Genomic DNA, 23,266 nt, shown 5'->3' with positions numbered 1-23,266 from the left:
GTGGGCTGAAGGGCCTGCTCCTGTGTTGTATTGTTCACTGAAGGATCAGTGTCTTCAAAGAAAGAGGTGAGGAGAAGTTCACAAACCTTGGAGGGCAAGGATGGAGATTGCAAAATTCGAGGTCCTTGGGACGGTTCAAGTGAAGACATTCGTGGTCTGATATCAACTCTTCTTTGTCAGGTAACACCTTTGTGCAATACAGGAGCCTGCGGCTCACCCCGCCTCCGCATGGCATGCTGCACGATTCAGACTTGTACCGCCATCTTCAGAAAAGGTGCAGGGAGAGTGAGACTTAACAGTGTAATCGGCCAGATGCCAGCGCGAGGCAAGCAGTGTCGCAACCAACCAAACTCACACAGAGAGCAGGATCGAGAACATGCAGGGTACAGATTGTTGGATGGACGCACAAAAGTAACTTAACATAAATCTGTGTAATAAACAGTGTAGTTCAAGTGAAAAACTATCAGACGGTGGCATGTGGCAACTACTTCAAATAACTGAAGGTAGATACAAAGTGCTGGAATAACACATCGGGTCAGGACAGCATCTCTGGAGAAAAAGGATGGCCGACCTTTCGGGTCGGGCTGGAGAAGGGTCCCGAGCCGAAACGTCACCCATCCTTTTTTCTCCAGAGATGCTGCCTGACATGATGAGTTTACTCCAGCACTTTGTGTTGGCCTATATCAGCATCTGCAGTTCCTTTCTACACTTCAAATAATTGATTGGGTCTAAAATCCCTGGGCGACACAAGAAAGTGAGAAAGGTGCTGATGGAACGTTGGGCTCTTGAGACTCTCAAGAGAAGAAAATCTTTGGGATTAACCAAAGAGCAGTGGTGGAATTGTGAATATTTATAGAATTCATTGATAATGAATTTATCGCTGATAAGCTATGGTGTTGATAAGCTGTGGTGTTGGGACATGTGAGTCAGAGGTAGGCTGGGAGGGTCGTGTTGGTGGAGCTGAATGTTAGGTAAGATGTGTGGTTACTGGGCTGTTGACATGCTGAGTGTTGGGGCTGGGAGTTGGGAGTCTGGGGAGGGGGAATTTGGTATTGTGGGTGGAATGTTGAGTTGAATGAGTTAGTTGTTGGCTTGGAGGAGTTGGAGTTGGAATGTTACATGTTGCTGGGGAGAATTGGGTTGGGACAATGGGTCGGGGAAATAAGATGCTGGTTTACAACAAAAAAAACTCATCAAGTGCCGGAGTAACGCAGCAGGTCAGGCAGCATCTCTGGAGAACATGGATAGGTGATGTTTCAGGTCTGATGAAGGCTCCCGACTGACACTATCCAACACGCTAGGGGACAATTTACAATTCTTACCGAAGCCAATCAACCTACAAACCTGTACGTCTTTTGAATGTGGGAGGAAACCGGATCACACGGAGAAACCCCACGTGGTCACGGGGAGAACGTACAGACTCCGTACAGACAGCACCTGTAGTCAGGATCAAACTCGGGTCTCTGGCACTGTAAGGCAGCAACTCTACCGCTGGGCCACCGCGCGCCCTGCAGTTACTCCAGCACTTTGTGTCTTTTTTTTTCAGAACATTAAATATTGGAGAAGTGTCTCTGGATAGTGAAGGAATGTTTTTTATTTGGTCATTCTTAGCCTTGATGTTCAGCTGTGCATGATGTTTAAGTCCATTTGATAATAATAACAGGAAGACTCACTTAGAGAGAAAGCACACAAATGTTTATCCATGGATGAAGGGTTGTTACCTTACAGGACAGGGATCAGAATTGCACACCTCCATGGAAATTGGTCTTGGATCGTTGCCACATTCCAAAGGAGGAACCCTTTGGTACAAATACCTCTCTTTCTTTATGCAATACATTTCCCTCTCGCGTACTCCACCCCCGCAACTTACATTGCAGGGCCCGTACTCATGGACTTCCCACCTTTAAAAGAGTAAGTGACAGTAAATACAAAGTAACATGTAAACAGAAACATATAAAATAGGTGCAGGAGGAGGCCTTTCGGCCCTTCGAGCCAGCACCGCCATATAATATGATAATGGCTGATCATTCAAAATCAGTACTCCGTTCCTGCTTTCTCCCCATATCCCTTGATTCCGTTAGCCCTAAGAGTTATACCAACTCTCTCTCAACATCAAGGACCCTGGGTTAAGGAGAGTGGGAGTGAGCCAGGGTAACAGGTCTTACATAATATCTGCTCACCCTGCTCAAATTCACATGCATGTAGATTGCCGGTGCAGATTTTTAACGTGTAATTCTTGCATGCAATCTCTGAAGAGAAACTGAGAGCCTTTTTCCTCATCTCAGTTCTAAATGGCCTACCCCTTATTCTTAAACTGTGGGCCCTTGTTCTGGACTCCCCCAACATTGGGAACATGTTTCCTGCCTCTAACGTGTCCAACCCCTTAATAATCTTATACGTTTCGATAAGATCTCCTCTCATCCTTCTAAATTCCAGTGTATACAAGCCTAGTCGCAGTGTATACAAGCCTAGTCGAGCAGACAAAGGAGAGCAGATTTCCTTCCCTGAGGAATATCGGGAAACCAGTTGGGATTTTGTGGCTATTTCACAACTTCAAGATCACTTTTACCAATCCTAGACATTTACTTTTTGGGTTAGTTTGACAGGAGGGCCTAGAAAGAGCTTTACTGTGTATTTAATTTGTCGCATTTTTGTACAAAGAAAATAAGAGCAGGAGTAGGCCATCTGACCATTTACGTTTGCGCCTTCATTCAGTACATCATTTTAGTTTAGTTTAGTTTCGAGATATACAGTGGAAACAGGCCCTTCAACCTACTGAGTCCACACCGACCAGCGATCACCTGTACACTAATTCTATCCTACACACTAGGGACAATTTATAGAAGCCAATTAACCAACAAACCTGCACGTCTTTGAGATGTGGAAGGAAACTGGAGCACCCGGAAAATAGCCCACGCGATCACAGGGAGAACATACAAACTCCGTACAGACAGCACCCATAGTCAGGATTGAACCCGGGTCTCTGGCGCTGTAAGGCAGCAACTCTACCGCTGCGCCACCGTGCCACCCTGGATCATGACTGATCCTTCATTCCAATATGATAATACCGATTTATGAATATATCCCTTGATACCTTTTGTGTGAAGAAACCTGCCTTCCTCCTTAAATATATTTCAGCAACTTTGCCCTCACTGCCTTTTAGAGTCATAGGGTCGTACAGTACAGAAACAGGCTCTTCGGCCCAACGTCCATGCCAACTAAGATGCCCATCGAAACTAGTCCCACCTGCCCGCTTTTGGCGCAAATCCCTCTAAATGTTTCCCATTCATGTACCTGTCCAAGCGTCTTTGAGTATATGAAAAGCGCTATATAAATAAAATGCATTATTATTTTAGATGTTGTTATAGTTGTCTTCTGTGATAGAGAAATGCATAAGTTCGCCACCCTCGGTGTGAAGGCATTTCTCATCATCTCTATCCTAAAAGTCTTGCCTACATTCTGAGACTGTAACCCTTGGTTCTAAATTCACTGCAGACAGGAAAGATATCTGGTGTGTCTAGCCCTGTTAGAATTTTGTACATTTCAATGAGATTCCGTCTCATGAATTAGAGTTGAACTTCATTGAACTTGGAGTTGGCTTAGTTGAACAAATCCTTCCTTTTACCACAGTCACAACATTCCAGGAATGTTTGGCAAAAGGTTTGGCGAAAGGTCTTTGCTTTCCCTCCATGGCAAACATTTCCTTTTGTAGGTAAGAAGATCAAAACGGCACCCAACACTCTTTATGGGAACCATGTTTACAGGAAAGATGTTGTCAAGCTTGAAAGGGTTGAGGGAAGATTTACCAGGATGCTGCCGGGAGTCAAGGGAGTGATCTGTAGGTAGAAGTAAAGCAGGCTAGGGGGATGATCTTATAGAGGTGGACAGAATCATGAGAGGAACATCGAGTAAACGCACAAAGTCTCTTGCCCAGAGTTGGGGAATTGAGAACCAGAGGACATAGGTTTAAGGTGAGGAAGCTGAAAGGTAATCTTTTTACACAAAGGGTGGTGGGTGTATGGAACAAGCTGCCGGAGGAGGTAGTTCAAGTCAAGTCAAGTTTATTTGTCAGATACACATACACGATGTGCAGTGAAATGAAAGTGGCAATGCCTGCGGATTGTGCACAAAAAAGAATTACAGTTACAGCATATAAATAAAAGTTAATTCAGAGAAGACAAAATTTAGTCTCTGGAGTTATAAAAGTTACCAGTCCTGATGGCCTGTGGGAAGAAACTCCGTCTCATCCTTTCCATTTTCACAGCATGACAGCGGAGGCGTTTGCCTGACCGTAGCAGCTGGAACAGTCCGTTGCTGGGGTGGCAGGGGTCCCTCATGATCTTGCTTGCTCTCGATCTACACCTCCTGATGTATAGGTCCTGCAGGGGGGCGAGTGTAGTTCCCATGGTGCGTTCTGCCGAACGCACTACTCTCTGCAGGGCCTTCCTGTCCTGGGCAGAGCTGTTCCTAAACCAGACTGTAATGTTGCTGGACAGGATGCTCTCTACAGCCCCAGAGTAGAAGCAATGAAGGAGACACTCTGAATTTACTTTTGCAACGTTGAAGAAACATTTGGACAGGTACATGGATAGGAGAGGTTTATAGGGATATGTGCCAAGATCAGGCAATTTGGACCAGTGTAGACGGGGCATGTTGGTCGGCGTGGGCAAGCTGGGCCGAGGGGCCTGTTTCCATGCTGTATGACTCCATGACTCTTGATATCATCTTACCATAACAGCGTGTAATTGTAGTAGGGCTTTGTATCTGACTTCTGTTGCATATTCCCTGGGATTGTTTGATATGGAAATGAGAGAATGCTCAGCACAAAGACCTTACCTTCTGTGGGAGCTGATTTTTAACCATGCTTCCCTGTGATGTTTCAGAACTTGATTTCAAAAACTAGGAGTGTTATCAGAGTAATGGTGTCAATTGATGAAATTGAACTGACTTACCATGGGGGACATGTTTTACTGGCACATGGCATGTACTGCAGCTGAGGATGGAAGCTCTGATCACAGTATTCTTGTTGTGACTCCTTCTTGGTCTCAACATTGATGCACACGTACTTGATCTCTGATACCCCTGTGAACCAAAAACAGTTATCATATAGGACTGATCGTGCAATTTGGAGTATTATGTTCAGTTTTGGTCACTCTGCTTTGGAAAGAATGACATTAAGCCAGCAAAGAGTGCAGAGATTTAGGAGAATGTTGCCAGGAATCAGGAGGCTGAACTATAGGGAGAGGTTGGGACTTCATTCCTTGGAGCACAAGAGGCTGGGGAGGGTGGGAAGGGGTATCTTTTAGAGGTGGATAAAATCGTGAGGGGAATAGATAGAAACATAGAAAAGAGGTGCAGGAGGAGGCCATTTGGCCCTTCGAGCTAGCACCGCCATTCATTGTGATCATCACTGATCGTCCACAATCAGTAACCTGTGCCTGCCTTCTCCCCATATCCCTTGATTCCACTAGCCCCTAGAGCTCTATCTAACTCTCTTTTAAATTCATCCAGTGAATTGGCCTCTACTGCCCTCTGTGGCAGAGAATTCCACAAATTCACAACTCTCTGGGTGGAAAAGTTTTTTCTCATCTCAGTTTTAAATGGCCTCCCCTTTATTCACAGGAGACTGTGGCCCCTGGTTCTGGACTTGCCCAACATTGGGAATTTTTTTCCTGCATCTAACTTGTCCAGTCCTTTTATAATTTTATACGTTTCTATAAGATCCCCTCTCATCCTTCCAAATTCCAGTGAATACAAGCCCAGACTTTCCAATCTTTTCTCATGAGACAGTCCCACCATCCTGGGGATTAACCTCGTGAACCTATGCTGCACTGCCTCAATGGCAAGGATGTCCTTCCTCAAATTAGGAGACCAAAACTGCACACAATAATCCAGATGTGGTCTCACCAGGGTCCTGTACAACTGCAGAAGGACCTCTTTTACTCCTATACTCAAATCTTCAAAGTCAGAGTGATTGCACAGAGTTTTTACCCAGACAAGGGAATCAGGTTTGAGAAGATGTGGAATACTCTGTTAACCTTCTACAGGTGTACGGTGGGGAGCACACGAACCTGTTGCAATACCGCCAGTAATCTGAACCCTGAGGAGTGAAGAAGCCTGCAGAAAGTGGTGGACATTGCCTGATCCATTTCAGGTATTGAACCTCCCCACCATCAAAGGGATCTACAGGGAACACTGCCTCAGTAAGGCAACTAACATCGTCTGAGACCTACACCACCCTGGCCATGCTCTCATCTTGTAGTTACCATCGGGAAGAAGGTACAGGAGCCCGGGAACCATTACACCCAGGTTGAAAAACAGCTTCTTCCCATCAACCATAACCACCGCCCTACCACAGCTCGAACTACTGTGGATTGTTGCACTAAGATTGCACTACATACTTTGGCCTGCGCTATCATGATCCAGTTTACCTAGAACAACTGTTAAGTTATCAGATGTTTATTTGTTGTGTTGTTGTATTTAATGGGCCTGTACAGCTGCAGCAAATAAGAATTTCAGCGTTCCAGTCCCAGTGCAAAAAGACAGTTGAACACTCTTGACTCTCGATCAGATGAACCATGTATAAAATACAATCAAAATAAGGAAGAGGAGCTCCCTCTGGTGTCCCCTAGTTCAGTGCAGCGTCTGATGAAAGCAGCCAGAGAGATCAGGAAGACCCACATACATTATCTGGTCTAATCTGAGTGAGTTGATTGCCAATGAACCTCACTGCCGTGGGTTATCTCTCCATTTTAATTACTCTTCATCGATTCCTGCAAAAGGTTATAGTTGTGCGTGCTTGCCTGTGTATGTTTGAAAGAGGGAGAGGTGTGAATGAATTTTCTGCGATGTCTTGCGGTCAAACAACTTGCTGATTCACACAGTGCCCGCACATCAGAATTCCTTCAATAAACTCCTCTCTTTCCTCCCTTACATTGCTCCTTACTTCCTCGACCAAGCTTTTGATCATAATCCTAATTTCTCGACTCCAGGCTTGACGTCAGATGTTGATAAATTTACGCTTCTCTGGAGTAGCTTTGGATGTTTCCAGTTCATTATTCGAGTTTTTTTCACTCAGACTCCCTGTGGAACTATGCCTTCTAGAGAGGAGAAATAAGGAACTGCAGATGCTGGTTTACAACAAAAAAGACACAAAGTGCTGGAGTAACTCAACGGGTCAAGCAGCAGCCCTGAAGGACATGGATACAGTAGTTCTTCAGACTTTAATTATGAATGAACCATTGGGATAAAGTCTATTCTTTACAACACAGGTGGACAAGTGGTCGGCGCAGTGGCGCAGTGGTAGAACTGCTGCCATACAGCACCAGAGACCCGGGTTCAATCCTGACCACGGGTGCTCTCTGCACAGAATTTGTATGTATTCCTTGTGACCGCGTGGGTTTTCTCTGGGTGCTCTGGTTTCCTCTCACACTCCAAAGATGTACAGGTTTGTAGGTTATTTGGCTTTGGCAAAGTTGTCAATTGTCCCTTGTGCGTGTAGGATAGTGTTTGTGTGTGGGGATCGCAGGTTGGCGCGGACTCGGTGGGCCGAAGGGCCTGTTTCCGAGTTGTATCTTCAAAACTAAAACTAAAAAAGCTAAAGTATTGGATTCTACTGGTTAGTTCAACAACAGTTCAATCCTTTTAGAAGGATGAGAGGAGATCTTATCGAAACGTATAAGATTATTAAGGGGTTGGATACGTTAGAGGCAGGAAACATGTTCCCAATGTTGGGGTAGTCCAAAACAAGGGGCCACAGTTTAAGAATAAGGGGTAGGCCATTTAGAACTGAGATGAGGAAAAACTTTTTCAGTCAGAGAGTTGTGAATCTGTGGAATTCTCTGCCTCAGAAGGCAGTGGAGGCCAATTCTCTGAATGCATTCAAGAGAGAGCTGGATAGAGCTCTTAAGGATAGCGGAGTCAGGGGGTATGGGTAGAAGGCAGGAACAGGGTACTGATTGAGAATGATCAGCCATGATCACATTGAATGGCGGTGCTGGCTCGAAGGGCTGAATGGCCTCCTCCTGCACCTATTGTCTATTGTCTAATCCCTGCACCTCCCTGACCCCAAGACAAACACTGGGTGTTTAAATACCAGGAGCATGAATCAAACCAAAGCAATTGCTTGAACTCTGAACATCATTGCAAGCTCACCTCCGCCACAGCTAACAGAGCAGGATCCCTTCATAGGAACCCAGAGGTAACTGCGACTCTGTGTTGGCATGCTTGCCAAGTCTGTGACATTCATGACTTTTCCAATCTCCTTCCTCACTTGATTGGACACCTGAAATAGAAAACTTTTTTTTTTAAACTCCATTACTCGGGACATCACCTTATTCCACACAATGATACAGTGCAGGAGATGATTCAGCCCATCATCCCTATGCCAGCTCTTTCAAACTGCTTTGCAATTAGTCCCGCGTGCAACAGCTAGTGCAATCCAATTGACAAAGAAAACTCCATAATATTTTTTCTCCTCTAATTCCCTCTGACTCTTTTCCAGTTACAATACAGCCTGGTTTCTAATTCACCTGTCAGTGGTGAAAGTTTCACCTTAACTTTGAACACCATTACCTGTAAAACTTTCAATGAGAAACTAGGCCCTGGGGCTGTGAGGCTCTTAGCTTTAATAGTCTGTAGTTAAAAATGTAGGAGGTTATGGGGAGAAGGCAGGAGAAAGGGGTTAGGAGAGATAGATCAGCCCTGATTGAATAGTGGAGTAGGCGATGGGCCGAATGGCTCCTATCACGTGATCTTATGAAATCCATGCGCTTCTTTGAACCAACCTGTCCTGTCATCTTTAAGGTATGGGAATTACATGCTTGTACAAAATGAACATGTGGTGATGCGGGCATTCACTCACACAGGGAGATGCTGGGCATTTACCTCAGACCAGGGTACTTGATCCAGCTCGAAGGGGCAGATGCTGACAATGCACGGAGTGATGTCCAGGGGCTGGGTTTGTGCCGGACACCGTGTCTGGTTCACTTCCACGTCTGCCCCGTTGATGAACTGGACACAGGTAACTGACCGCTCAACAATTCCAACTCCGCACGATGCAGAACAGACACTCGTCTCCAAAACATTCCACCTGCAGTGACCAAGGAGGATGGAACTTAGCAAGAGCACTGGCTAGCTCAGCAGCTCATTGAACAGACTGCTTCATCAAACCCCACGGCCAGAGCCTTGTGTGGTCCATCTGACCAACAACTCGATAGCAATCCCTGAACTACTATCTACTTCATGGGAGACCCGACCCGCGGACTATCTTTGGTCGGATCTTACCTTTCTTTATCTTGCACTAAACGTTATTCACGTTATTCCCTTTATCCTGTATCTGTACACTGTGGACGGCTCGATTGCAATCTTGTATTGTCTTTCCGCTGGCTGGTCAGCACGCAACAAAAGCTATTCACTGTACCTCAGTACAATTGACAATAAACTAAAGTCAAACTAAACTCAAACTCAAACCTCAAGGTGTATGAACCAACGCTGACAAGCCAGTGGTGATCCACTGATCCCAGCAGCCTTGGATCAGGAGACGAAATTGAATCAGGGTTTCAGATCCTGATCATTGTACTGTGAATCGCCTGCCTGAAAATGTGTGTGTGCGCAATGTCAGACAAGGAGAGGGTCAGTAATAACAAGGAACTTCAGATGCTGGTTTATGCCAATGGCTCCGTGAACCTTGTGCCAACTCAGATTCCAAGTTCCAGACCAAGAAAGAAATTGGCGCAGATTGTAAATGCAGCCCAGAAACCAACCTCCCTTCTAACGACTCCATTTATACCTCACGCTACCTCGGCAAGGCCAGCAGCATAACCAAGGACGAGTCGCACCCTGGCCACTCCCTCTTCTCCCCTCTCCCATCAGGCAGAAAGTATAAAAGTGTGAAAACGCACACCTCCAGATTCAGGGACAGTTTCTTCCCAGCTGTAATCAGGCAACTGAATCATCCTACCACAGTGCTGAATTACTATCTACCTCTTTAGAGACCCTCGGACTATCCTTCATCGGACTTTGCTGGCTTTACCTTGCATTAAGTGTTATTCCCTTATCACTGTAAATGGATCGATTGTAATTGTGTAACTGCTGACTAGTTCGCATGCAACACTAGCTTTTCACTGTACCTCGGTGCACGTGACAATAAACTAAACTGAAACTGAAGAGTCTGAAGAAGGGTCGTGACCCAAAACATCACTTATCAATGTTCTCCAGAGATGCTGCCTAACCTGCTGAGTTATTCCAACACTTTGGGCCCTTTTGTGCATTAACCAGCATCTGCAGTTCTTGGTCTGATGAAGAGTCTCGACCTGAAACGTCACCCATTCCTTCTCTCCAGGGATGCTGCCTGTCCCTCTGAGTTACTCCAGCTTTTTGTGCCTATTTGCAGTTCTTTACTTTTACTAGTTATAATCCCTTACTTGGTTACAGCAGAGAATTGGCAATAATGAACACCACTGCCCCCTCTATGGTTCGTTATAGCAAGGGTTTACTGTATTCTAAAACAAACAAAAAGCACACAAAATCGGAATCGGGGGATAAAGACCAAAAAAGAATGGATTTTACACCAATCTGGTGATTTCACAGTTACTGATACTAGTTTTTCCTAGCTTTCCCCTGGTGCTTGGAAGAACTATTCAGAAGCCTGATAACGGAGGGGAAGAAGCTGTTCCTGAGTCTAGTAGACTCATCGAAACATAGAAAATAGGTGCAGGAGGAGGCCATTTGGCCCTTCTAGCCACCACCGCCATTCACTGGCTGATCATCCACAATCAGTAACCCGTGCCTGCCTTCTCCCCATATCCCTTGATTCCGCTTGTACTAGTAGAGTCGAGTACTCTGTACCTTTTGTCCGATGAGACTGGGAAGTAGAAGGAATGACCAGGGTGGGTATGGTCTTTGATCATGTTGGCTGGTTTCCTGAGGCAGCGTGAAGTGTGGATGGAGTCAGTGTCAGGGAGCCTGGTCTGTGTGATGGACTGGGCTGGAAACATCCTGCGAGTTTCTTGGGAGATCTGTTCCAAAGCCAAGCTGTGACACAACCTGTGGCCCTGCCCGAGACCCTACATCTTCCCTCAGGTTTCCCGTACATTGAACATAGAACAGTACAGCCACACAATGCCTGCTGATGCTCCTGGTTCGGCCCACAACGACCACGCTGAACATGATGCCAAGTTACGACCATCTCGGAACAGTGCAACGCCATTGCGAAACACTGGAGTACACAGTAGACTTTACACCTTAGAGATAATGTGCAGAAACAGGACCATCGGCCCACCGAGTCTGCGCCGACCAGCGATCACCCTGTACTGTACACTAGTACTATCCTACACACTGGGACCATTCACAATTTTACCAAAGCCAATTAACCTACAAACCTGTACGTCTTTGGAGTGTGGAAGGAAATGGAGCACCCGGAGAAAACCCACATAGGTCACAGGGAGAACGTATAAACTCCGTACAGAAACTTTAAAACTTTTTCTTCTTTGTTTGCCGTTTGTTCTACTATACTTTGTTTCAATCCTTATGTTTTGTTTTAACTGGACATTACTTTATCTTGCCTCTATGTTTAACACTGAGTGCTGCCATTGTAATGTACACACTACCTGTCCTTTAAAAATTCAATAAACAGACTTAAAAAAAAAGTTTTAAAAAATTCTCTGTACAATCAGCACCGGTAGTCAGGATGGAAGCCGGGTCTCTGGCGCTGTAAGGCAGCAGCTCTACCGCTGCGCCACCGTGCCGCCCCGCCCCAATTTACAGTTGTGAATCACGTACCTGACCGGGCAGTCGTGGTAGTTGCACCTTTCCATTGACCGGGGTCTGGGAGAATCAGCACAGTCAGTGTCAGGGGTCCACTGTGTCGCCAGTGCCTCCCGCTTCAGGCAACGGACATCCCTCTCCCGCTGTCCACCGCCACATGAGGCGTTGCACGCACCAAACTCGCCCACCTCCCACCTGTGGACACAGAATAAGGGCAGAGAGAGGTTCCGTGACTGCACAGCGTGTCCCACTCACCACAACGGCCACGACAGCAACGGTCATCTCGATGGTTCACAAAGTTGAGGAAGGGCAGGAGAATTTCATCATGCAATTGAGTTGCCACGGCAACAGTTTTAGGGCTTTGAGATTAGTGAGAAAGTCTGGACTTCTCCTATGAGCAGGGAAGATTAAGATCAGTGTGTGTGGGCCCTTACCCCAGTGAGGGTCAGTGTGTGTGTGTGTGTGTGGGGCCCGTACCCCAGTGAGGGTCAGTGTGTGTGTGTGGGGCCCGTACCCCAGTGAGGGTCAGTGTGTGTGTGTGGGGCCCGTACCCCAGTGAGGGTCAGTGTGTGTGTGTGTGGGGCCCGTACCCCAGTGAGGGTCAGTGTGTGTGTGTGTGGGGCCCGTACCCCAGTCCCCAGTGAGGGTCAGTGTGTGTGTGGGGCCCGTACCCCAGTGAGGGTCAGTGTGTGTGTGTGTGTGGGGCCCATACCCCAGTGAGGGTCAGTGTGTGTGTGTGGGGCCCGTACCCCAGTGAGGGTCAGTGTGTGTGTGTGGGGCCCGTACCCCAGTGAGGGTCAGTGTGTGTGTGTGGGGCCCGTACCCCAGTGAGGGTCAGTGTGTGTGTGTGTGTGGGGCCCGTACCCCAGTGAGGGTCAGTGTGTGTGTGTGGGGCCCGTACCCCAGTGAGGGTCAGTGTGTGTGTGGGGCCCGTACCCCAGTGAGGGTCAGTGTGTGTGTGTGGGGCCCGTACCCCAGTGAGGGTCAGTGTGTGTGTGTGGGGCCCGTACCCCAGTGAGGGTCAGTGTGTGTGTGTGGGGCCCGTACCCCAGTGAGGGTCAGTGTGTATGTGTGGGGCCCATACCCCAGTGAGGGTCAGTGTGTGTGTGTGGGGCCCATACCCCAGTGAGGGTCAGTGTGTGTGTGGGGCCCGTACCCCAGTGAGGGTCAGTGTGTGTGTGTGGGGCCCGTACCCCAGTGAGGGTCGGTGTGTGTGTGTGGGGCCCGTACCCCAGTCCCCAGTGAGGGTCAGTGTGTGTGTGGGGCCCATACCCCAGTGAGGGTCAGTGTGTGTGTGTGGGGCCCGTACCCCAGTGAGGGTCAGTGTGTGTGTGTGGGGCCCGTACCCCAGTCCCCAGTGAGGGTCAGTGTGTGTGTGGGGCCCATACCCCAGTGAGGGTCAGTGTGTGTGTGTGGGGCCCGTACCCCAGTGAGGGTCAGTGTGTGTGTGTGGGGCCCGTACCCCAGTGAGGATCAGTGTGTGTGTGTGGGGCCCGTACCCCAGTGAGGGTCAGTGTGTGTGTGGGGCCCATACCCCAGTGAGGGTCAGTGTGTGTGTGTGGGGCCCGTACCCCAGTGAGGGTCAGTTTGTGTGTGGGGCCCATACCCCAGTGAGGGTCAGTGTGTGTGTGTGGGGCCCGTACCCTGTACCCCAGTGAGGGTCAGTGTGTGTGTGTGTGGGGCCCGTACCCCAGTGAGGGTCAGTGTGTGTGTGGGGGTCCGTACCCCAGTGAGGGTCAGTGTGTGTGTGTGGGGCCCATACCCCAGTGAGGGTCAGTGTGTGTGTGTGTGGGGCCCGTACCCCAGTGAGGGTCAGTGTGTGTGTGTGGGGCCCGTACCCCAGTGAGGGTCAGTGTGTGTGTGTGGGGCCCGTACCCCAGTGAGGGTCAGTGTGTGTGTGTGGGGCCCGTACCCCAGTGAGGGTCAGTGTGTGTGTGTGGGGCCCGTACCCCAGTGAGGGTCAGTGTGTGTGTGTGGGGCCCGTACCCCAGTGAGGGTCAGTGTGTGTGTGTGTGTGGGGCCCATACCCCAGTGAGGGTCAGTGTGTGTGTGTGTGGGGCCCGTACCCCAGTGAGGGTCAGTGTGTGTGTGTGGGGCCCGTACCCCAGTGAGGGTCAGTGTGTGTGTGTGGGGCCCATACCCCAGTGAGGGTCAGTGTGTGTGTGTGTGTGGGGCCCGTACCCCAGTGAGGGTCAGTGTGTGTGTGTGTGGGGCCCATACCCCAGTGAGGGTCAGTGTGTGTGTGTGTGTGTGTGGGGCCCGTACCCCAGTGAGGGTCAGTGTGTGTGTGTGTGGGGCCCATACCCCAGTGAGGGTCAGTGTGTGTGTGTGGGGCCCGTACCCCAGTGAGGGTCAGTGTGTGTGTGTGGGGCCCGTACCCCAGTGAGGGTCAGTGTGTGTGTGTGTGTGTGGGTGTGTGGGGCCCGTACCCCAGTGAGGGTCAGTGTGTGTGTGTGGGGCCCGTACCCCAGTGAGGGTCAGTGTGTGTGTGTGTGTGTGTGGGGCCCGTACCCCAGTGAGGGTCAGTGTGTGTGTGTGTGTGTGTGTGTGTGGGGCCCGTACCCCAGTGAGGGTCAGTGTGTGTGTGTGGGGCCCGTACCCCAGTGAGGGTCAGTGTGTGTGTGTGTGGGGCCCGTACCCCAGTGAGGGTCAGTGTGGGTGTGTGGGGCCCGTACCCCAGTGAGGGTCAGTGTGTGTGTGTGGGGCCCATACCCCAGTGAGGGTCAGTGTGTGTGTGGGGCCCGTACCCCAGTGAGGGTCAGTGTGTGTGTGTGTGGGGCCCGTACCCCAGTGAGGGTCAGTGTGTGTGTGTGTGTGTGGGGCCCGTACCCCAGTGAGGGTCAGTGTGTGTGTGGGGCCCGTACCCCAGTGAGGGTCAGTGTGTGTGTGGGGCCCGTACCCCAGTGAGGGTCAGTGTGTGTGTGTGGGGCCCGTACCCCAGTGAGGGTCAGTGTGTGTGTGTGTGGGGCCCGTACCCCAGTGAGGGTCAGTGTGTGTGTGTGGGGCCCATACCCCAGTGAGGGTCAGTGTGTGTGTGTGGGGCCCGTACCCCAGTGAGAGTCAGTGTGTGTGTGGGGCCCGTACCCCAGTGAGGGTCAGTGTGTGTGTGTGGGGCCCGTACCCCAGTGAGGGTCAGTGTGTGTGTGTGGGGCCCGTACCCCAGTGAGGGTCAGTGTGTGTGTGTGTGTGGGGCCCGTACCCCAGTGAGGGTCAGTGTGTGTGTGTGTGTGTGGGGCCCGTACCCCAGTGAGGGTCAGTGTGTGTGTGTGGGGCCCGTACCCCAGTGAGGGTCAGTGTGTGTGTGTGGGGCCCGTACCCCAGTGAGGGTCAGTGTGTGTGTGGGGCCCGTACCCCAGTGAGGGTCAGTGTGTGTGTGTGGGGCCCGTACCCCAGTGAGGGTCAGTGTGTGTGTGTGTGTGTGTGGGGCCCGTACCCCAGTGAGGGTCTGTGTGTGTGTGTGGGGCCCGTACCCCAGTGAGGGTCAGTGTGTGTGTGTGTGTGGGGCCCGTACCCCAGTGAGGGTCAGTGTGTGTGTGTGGGGCCCGTACCCCAGTGAGGGTCAGTGTGTGTGTGGGGCCCGTACCCCAGTGAGGGTCAGTGTGTGTGTGTGGGGCCCGTACCCCAGTGAGGGTCAGTGTGTGTGTGTGGGGCCCGTACCCCAGTGAGGGTCAGTGTGTGTGTGGGGCCCGTACCCCAGTGAGGGTCAGTGTGTGTGTGTGGGGCCCGTACCCCAGTGAGGGTCAGTGTGTATGTGTGGGGCCCATACCCCAGTGAGGGTCAGTGTGTGTGTGTGGGGCCCATACCCCAGTGAGGGTCAGTGTGTGTGTGGGGCCCGTACCCCAGTGAGGGTCAGTGTGTGTGTGTGGGGCCCGTACCCCAGTGAGGGTCGGTGTGTGTGTGTGGGGCCCGTACCCCAGTCCCCAGTGAGGGTCAGTGTGTGTGTGGGGCCCATACCCCAGTGAGGGTCAGTGTGTGTGTGTGGGGCCCGTACCCCAGTGAGGGTCAGTGTGTGTGTGTGGGGCCCGTACCCCAGTCCCCAGTGAGGGTCAGTGTGTGTGTGGGGCCCATACCCCAGTGAGGGTCAGTGTGTGTGTGTGGGGCCCGTACCCCAGTGAGGGTCAGTGTGTGTGTGTGGGGCCCGTACCCCAGTGAGGATCAGTGTGTGTGTGTGGGGCCCGTACCCCAGTGAGGGTCAGTGTGTGTGTGGGGCCCATACCCCAGTGAGGGTCAGTGTGTGTGTGTGGGGCCCGTACCCCAGTGAGGGTCAGTTTGTGTGTGGGGCCCATACCCCAGTGAGGGTCAGTGTGTGTGTGTGGGGCCCGTACCCTGTACCCCAGTGAGGGTCAGTGTGTGTGTGTGTGGGGCCCGTACCCCAGTGAGGGTCAGTGTGTGTGTGGGGGTCCGTACCCCAGTGAGGGTCAGTGTGTGTGTGTGGGGCCCATACCCCAGTGAGGGTCAGTGTGTGTGTGTGTGGGGCCCGTACCCCAGTGAGGGTCAGTGTGTGTGTGTGGGGCCCGTACCCCAGTGAGGGTCAGTGTGTGTGTGTGGGGCCCGTACCCCAGTGAGGGTCAGTGTGTGTGTGTGGGGCCCGTACCCCAGTGAGGGTCAGTGTGTGTGTGTGGGGCCCGTACCCCAGTGAGGGTCAGTGTGTGTGTGTGGGGCCCGTACCCCAGTGAGGGTCAGTGTGTGTGTGTGTGTGGGGCCCATACCCCAGTGAGGGTCAGTGTGTGTGTGTGTGGGGCCCGTACCCCAGTGAGGGTCAGTGTGTGTGTGTGGGGCCCGTACCCCAGTGAGGGTCAGTGTGTGTGTGTGGGGCCCATACCCCAGTGAGGGTCAGTGTGTGTGTGTGTGTGGGGCCCGTACCCCAGTGAGGGTCAGTGTGTGTGTGTGTGGGGCCCATACCCCAGTGAGGGTCAGTGTGTGTGTGTGTGTGTGTGGGGCCCGTACCCCAGTGAGGGTCAGTGTGTGTGTGTGTGGGGCCCATACCCCAGTGAGGGTCAGTGTGTGTGTGTGGGGCCCGTACCCCAGTGAGGGTCAGTGTGTGTGTGTGGGGCCCGTACCCCAGTGAGGGTCAGTGTGTGTGTGTGTGTGTGGGTGTGTGGGGCCCGTACCCCAGTGAGGGTCAGTGTGTGTGTGTGGGGCCCGTACCCCAGTGAGGGTCAGTGTGTGTGTGTGTGTGTGTGGGGCCCGTACCCCAGTGAGGGTCAGTGTGTGTGTGTGTGTGTGTGTGTGTGGGGCCCGTACCCCAGTGAGGGTCAGTGTGTGTGTGTGTATGGGGCCCGTACCCCAGTGAGGGTCAGTGTGTGTGTGTGTGGGGCCCGTACCCCAGTGAGGGTCAGTGTGGGTGTGTGGGGCCCGTACCCCAGTGAGGGTCAGTGTGTGTGTGTGGGGCCCATACCCCAGTGAGGGTCAGTGTGTGTGTGGGGCCCGTACCCCAGTGAGGGTCAGTGTGTGTGTGTGTGGGGCCCGTACCCCAGTGAGGGTCAGTGTGTGTGTGTGTGTGTGGGGCCCGTACCCCAGTGAGGGTCAGTGTGTGTGTGGGGCCCGTACCCCAGTGAGGGTCAGTGTGTGTGTGGGGCCCGTACCCCAGTGAGGGTCAGTGTGTGTGTGGGGCCCGTACCCCAGTGAGGGTCAGTGTGTGTGTGTGTGGGGCCCGTACCCCAGTGAGGGTCAGTGTGTGTGTGTGGGGCCCATACCCCAGTGAGGGTCAGTGTGTGTGTGTGGGGCCCGTACCCCAGTGAGAGTCAGTGTGTGTGTGGGGCCCGTACCCCAGTGAGGGTCAGTGTGTGTGTGTGGGGCCCGTACCCCAGTGAGGGTCAGTGTGTGTGTGTGGGGCCCGTACCCCAGTGAGGGTCAGTGTGTGTGTGTGTGTGGGGCCCGTACCCCAGTGAGGGTCAGTGTGTGTGTGTGTGTGTGTGGGGCCCGTACCCCAGTGAGGGTCAGTGTGTGTGTGTGGGGCCCGTACCCCAGTGAGGGTCAGTGTGTGTGTGTGTGGGGCCCGTACCCCAGTGAGGGTCAGTGTGTGTGTGGGGCCCGTACCCCAGTGAGGGTCAGTGTGTGTGTGTGGGGCCCGTACCCCAGTGAGGGTCAGTGTGTGTGTGTGTGTGTGTGGGGCCCGTACCCCAGTGAGGGTCTGTGTGTGTGTTTGGGGCCCGTACCCCAGTGAGGGTCAGTGTGTGTGTGTGTGTGGGGCCCGTACCCCAGTGAGGGTCAGTGTGTGTGTGTGGGGCCCGTACCCCAGTGAGGGTCAGTGTGTGTGTGGGGCCCGTACCCCAGTGAGGGTCAGTGTGTGTGTGTGGGGCCCGTACCCCAGTGAGGGTCAGTGTGTGTGTGTGGGGCCCGTACCCCAGTGAGGGTCAGTGTGTGTGTGGGGCCCGTACCCCAGTGAGGGTCAGTGTGTGTGTGTGGGGCCCGTACCCCAGTGAGGGTCAGTGTGTATGTGTGGGGCCCATACCCCAGTGAGGGTCAGTGTGTGTGTGTGGGGCCCATACACCAGTGAGGGTCAGTGTGTGTGTGGGGCCCGTACCCCAGTGAGGGTCAGTGTGTGTGTGTGGGGCCCGTACCCCAGTGAGGGTCGGTGTGTGTGTGTGGGGCCCGTACCCCAGTCCCCAGTGAGGGTCAGTGTGTGTGTGGGGCCCATACCCCAGTGAGGGTCAGTGTGTGTGTGTGGGGCCCGTACCCCAGTGAGGGTCAGTGTGTGTGTGTGGGGCCCGTACCCCAGTCCCCAGTGAGGGTCAGTGTGTGTGTGGGGCCCATACCCCAGTGAGGGTCAGTGTGTGTGTGTGGGGCCCGTACCCCAGTGAGGGTCAGTGTGTGTGTGTGGGGCCCGTACCCCAGTGAGGATCAGTGTGTGTGTGTGGGGCCCGTACCCCAGTGAGGGTCAGTGTGTGTGTGGGGCCCATACCCCAGTGAGGGTCAGTGTGTGTGTGTGGGGCCCGTACCCCAGTGAGGGTCAGTTTGTGTGTGGGGCCCATACCCCAGTGAGGGTCAGTGTGTGTGTGTGGGGCCCGTACCCTGTACCCCAGTGAGGGTCAGTGTGTGTGTGTGTGGGGCCCGTACCCCAGTGAGGGTCAGTGTGTGTGTGGGGGTCCGTACCCCAGTGAGGGTCAGTGTGTGTGTGTGGGGCCCATACCCCAGTGAGGGTCAGTGTGTGTGTGTGTGGGGCCCGTACCCCAGTGAGGGTCAGTGTGTGTGTGTGGGGCCCGTACCCCAGTGAGGGTCAGTGTGTGTGTGTGGGGCCCGTACCCCAGTGAGGGTCAGTGTGTGTGTGTGGGGCCCATACCCCAGTGAGGGTCAGTGTGTGTGTGTGTGGGGCCCGTACCCCAGTGAGGGTCAGTGTGTGTGTGTGGGGCCCGTACCCCAGTGAGGGTCAGTGTGTGTGTGTGTGTGGGGCCCATACCCCAGTGAGGGTCAGTGTGTGTGTGTGTGGGGCCCGTACCCCAGTGAGGGTCAGTGTGTGTGTGTGGGGCCCGTACCCCAGTGAGGGTCAGTGTGTGTGTGTGGGGCCCATACCCCAGTGAGGGTCAGTGTGTGTGTGTGTGTGGGGCCCGTACCCCAGTGAGGGTCAGTGTGTGTGTGTGTGGGGCCCATACCCCAGTGAGGGTCAGTGTGTGTGTGTGTGTGTGTGGGGCCCGTACCCCAGTGAGGGTCAGTGTGTGTGTGTGTGGGGCCCATACCCCAGTGAGGGTCAGTGTGTGTGTGTGGGGCCCGTACCCCAGTGAGGGTCAGTGTGTGTGTGTGGGGCCCGTACCCCAGTGAGGGTCAGTGTGTGTGTGTGTGTGTGGGTGTGTGGGGCCCGTACCCCAGTGAGGGTCAGTGTGTGTGTGTGGGGCCCGTACCCCAGTGAGGGTCAGTGTGTGTGTGTGTGTGTGTGGGGCCCGTACCCCAGTGAGGGTCAGTGTGTGTGTGTGTGTGTGTGTGTGTGTGGGGCCCGTACCCCAGTGAGGGTCAGTGTGTGTGTGTGTGTGTGGGGCCCGTACCCCAGTGAGGGTCAGTGTGTGTGTGTGTGGGGCCCGTACCCCAGTGAGGGTCAGTGTGGGTGTGTGGGGCCCGTACCCCAGTGAGGGTCAGTGTGTGTGTGTGGGGCCCATACCCCAGTGAGGGTCAGTGTGTGTGTGGGGCCCGTACCCCAGTGAGGGTCAGTGTGTGTGTGTGTGGGGCCCGTACCCCAGTGAGGGTCAGTGTGTGTGTGTGTGTGTGGGGCCCGTACCCCAGTGAGGGTCAGTGTGTGTGTGGGGCCCGTACCCCAGTGAGGGTCAGTGTGTGTGTGGGGCCCGTACCCCAGTGAGGGTCAGTGTGTGTGTGTGGGGCCCGTACCCCAGTGAGGGTCAGTGTGTGTGTGTGTGGGGCCCGTACCCCAGTGAGGGTCAGTGTGTGTGTGTGGGGCCCATACCCCAGTGAGGGTCAGTGTGTGTGTGTGGGGCCCGTACCCCAGTGAGAGTCAGTGTGTGTGTGGGGCCCGTACCCCAGTGAGGGTCAGTGTGTGTGTGTGGGGCCCGTACCCCAGTGAGGGTCAGTGTGTGTGTGTGGGGCCCGTACCCCAGTGAGGGTCAGTGTGTGTGTGTGTGTGGGGCCCGTACCCCAGTGAGGGTCAGTGTGTGTGTGTGTGTGTGGGGCCCGTACCCCAGTGAGGGTCAGTGTGTGTGTGTGGGGCCCGTACCCCAGTGAGGGTCAGTGTGTGTGTGTGGGGCCCGTACCCCAGTGAGGGTCAGTGTGTGTGTGGGGCCCGTACCCCAGTGAGGGTCAGTGTGTGTGTGTGGGGCCCGTACCCCAGTGAGGGTCAGTGTGTGTGTGTGTGTGTGTGGGGCCCGTACCCCAGTGAGGGTCTGTGTGTGTGTGTGGGGCCCGTACCCCAGTGAGGGTCAGTGTGTGTGTGTGTGTGTGTGTGTGTGGGGTCCGTACCCCAGTGAGGGTCAGTGTGTGTGTGTGTGGGGCCCGTACCCCAGTGAGGGTCAGTGTGTGTGTGTGTGGGGCCCATACCCCAGTGAGGGTCAGTGTGTGTGTGTGGGGCCCGTACCCCAGTGAGGGTCAGTGTGTGTGTGTGTGGGGCCCGTACCCCAGTGAGGGTCAGTGTGTGTGGGGCCCGTACCCCAGTGAGGGTCAGTGTGTGTGTGGGGCCTGTACCCCAGTGAGGGTCAGTGTGTGTGTGGGGCCCGTACCCCAGTGAGGGTCAGTGTGTGTGTGTGTGTGGGGCCCGTACCCCAGTGAGGGTCAGTGTGTGTGTGTGGGGCCCGTACCCCAGTGAGGGTCAGTGTGTGTGTGTGTGACCCACAGAACAGTGCCTGTAGACCCCAATGTGAATCTGCACTTTCAAGTGAAGAGAGAGAAAACAGAACTGTGTTTTGGAGATTTCACTGCCTTACCAAGGGAGGCACAGTGCCGTGTTACAGGCTTCCAGCCTATCTGCTGGCCTCTCTGACTGGGAGCAGTGCTGCAGTTCCACCTCTTGCTCAGAACGCCGGTCTCTGCACACGTAATGGACTCTTGAGGAACCTGCAGCAGTGCACAACATACCATAACGTCCACAGTCCACAGTCACTCAGATCTTCAAATATTTGGTCCCTTGGGAAGGCTGACATTTGTACAGGCGTAAGAGTGACATACTGTAGAGTGACATTACGTAAGGTTTAATCCTTGAAAGAACTGCAGATGCTGGTTCATACACAAAAGGAGTTGTAGTTTTAGTTTTTAGAGATATAGCGTGGAAACAGGCCCTTCGGCCCACCGAGTCCACGCCGACCAGCGATCACCCTCACACTAGTTCTATCCCACACACCAGGGACAATTTACCGAAGCCAATTAACCTACAAACCTGCACGTCTGGAATGTGGGAGGAAACCGGGGCTTCCGGAGAAAATCCAAGCGGTCACAGGGAGAACGTGCAAACTCCACACACTGAGCATTTGTGGAGAACATGGACAGATGACCGTCTCGGGTCTTGAGCCAAAACGTCACCGATCCATTTTCTCCAGAGATTCTGCCTGACCTGCTGATTCACTCCAGCACTTGGTGTCCTTTTGAGTTTGAATCCTTATCTCGTTGAATAAGTAACAACTCTGTACAATTGAGCAAAGTAAGCTACCACTGGACTACAGTCAAGATGTCACATCACATGGAGGAGGGAAGAACATTTGAGGAAATAAAGAAAATGTTTGTGGTTGTTGTTGGAGAGGAAGAATTTGAGGTGTGGGGAAAGACAGGATCATCTGGGTTGGATAGGAGGCAGCAGGTGATGGGTTAAATTGAGAGGCGTTAACACATTAGAGTGAACAAGTAGGACACATTTCCTACACCAAAGTGTTCAACGAGATTGAAGGTTCTGGTCGAGGGATTAGTGTGAGTTAGAAACGCACTGAGAGATGATGCAGCTGTAAAACCTTCACCAGAATTAGAAATCTTGCAAAGAATTTCTCAGGGTGGGAAGGTCAAAGATTGGAGGGCATAGCTTTAAGATTTGAAAGGGAAAGTTTAAAGGAGGTGTGCGTGGCAAGTTTTTTTACACAGAGAGCGATGGGCGCCTGGAACATGCTGCCAGGGGTGGTGATTGAGGCAGGTACGATAGAGGCCTTTAAGATGCTTTTACATAAGCACATGGATATCCGCGCGGGGAATGGAGGGATATGGATCACCTGCAGGCAGAGGAGACTAGTTTATCTTGGCATCACGTACAGCACGGACATTTTGGGCGAAGGGCCTGTTCCTGTGCTGTATTGTTCTATGTTCTGTATGATGTTTCATATCCTGTAAACCAACAAAGTTACAGACCCAAGAGGTGGGGAATTGAATCACTAGACAATAGACTATGGGTGCAGGAAGAGGCCATTTGGCCCTTTGAGCCAGCACCGGCATTCACTGTGATCATGGCTGATCATCCACAATCAGCACCCCGTCCCTGCCTTCTCCCCATACCTCTACCTTTAAGAGCTCTATCTAGCTCTCTCTTGAAAGAATCCAGAGAATTGGTCTCCACTGCCTTCTGAGGCAGAGAATTCCAGATTCACAACTCTTTTTCCTCATCTCCGTTCTAAATGGCCTACCCCTTATTCTTAAACTGTGGCCCCTGGTTCTGGACTCCCCCAATATCAGTAGACATGTACTCAGTGGACATGCCAGCCTGGCATGTACTCAGCTAACCTCCCAGTGTGTTGTAAGCGTCTTTATTTCTACCAATCCTTACCCTATTTGTTTAGCAAATAATAATTGTTGTCGATAGACACGGAAAGCTGGAGTAACGGTCAGGCAGCATCTCTAGAGAGAAGGAATGGGTGACGTTTCGGGTCGAGACCCTTCTTCAGACTGAAAGTCACGGGCTTTCAGTCTGAAGAAGGGTGTTGACCCGAAATGTCACCCATTCCTTCCCTCCAGAGATGCTGCCTGTCCCACTGAGTTACGCCAGCTTTTTGTGTCTACCTTCGGTTTAAACCAGCATCAGCAGTTCCTTTACCTACACAATAATTGTTGTCATTTCTGCTCAATATCTTTGAAATAATAAGGCCTGAAG

At 52.8% G+C, this 23,266-nt stretch overlaps 1 protein-coding gene across 1 annotated transcript in view; it reads right to left on the bottom strand.

Moving 5' to 3' along the window:
* adamts13 (ADAM metallopeptidase with thrombospondin type 1 motif, 13) overlaps window positions 1–23,266 on the bottom strand; it is a 71,043-nt gene that overhangs the window by 11,232 nt on the left and 36,545 nt on the right. The window contains exons 20-26 of the mRNA XM_078425862.1: window positions 21,129–21,258; window positions 11,782–11,961; window positions 8,887–9,091; window positions 8,155–8,284; window positions 4,953–5,082; window positions 1,722–1,901; window positions 87–263 (exon numbers count right to left, since the gene is read on the bottom strand). Of these exons, the coding sequence (XP_078281988.1) occupies window positions 87–263; window positions 1,722–1,901; window positions 4,953–5,082; window positions 8,155–8,284; window positions 8,887–9,091; window positions 11,782–11,961; window positions 21,129–21,258 (1,132 nt within the window). The remainder of the gene's footprint in view (window positions 1–86; window positions 264–1,721; window positions 1,902–4,952; window positions 5,083–8,154; window positions 8,285–8,886; window positions 9,092–11,781; window positions 11,962–21,128; window positions 21,259–23,266) is intronic.

Source organism: Rhinoraja longicauda, chromosome 31 (assembly GCF_053455715.1).
Source record: "Rhinoraja longicauda isolate Sanriku21f chromosome 31, sRhiLon1.1, whole genome shotgun sequence".
Taxonomy (NCBI): domain Eukaryota; kingdom Metazoa; phylum Chordata; class Chondrichthyes; order Rajiformes; family Arhynchobatidae; genus Rhinoraja; species Rhinoraja longicauda.
The sequence above is the reverse complement of the archived record's forward strand: the minus strand, read 5'-3'. Positions and strand labels throughout refer to the sequence as shown.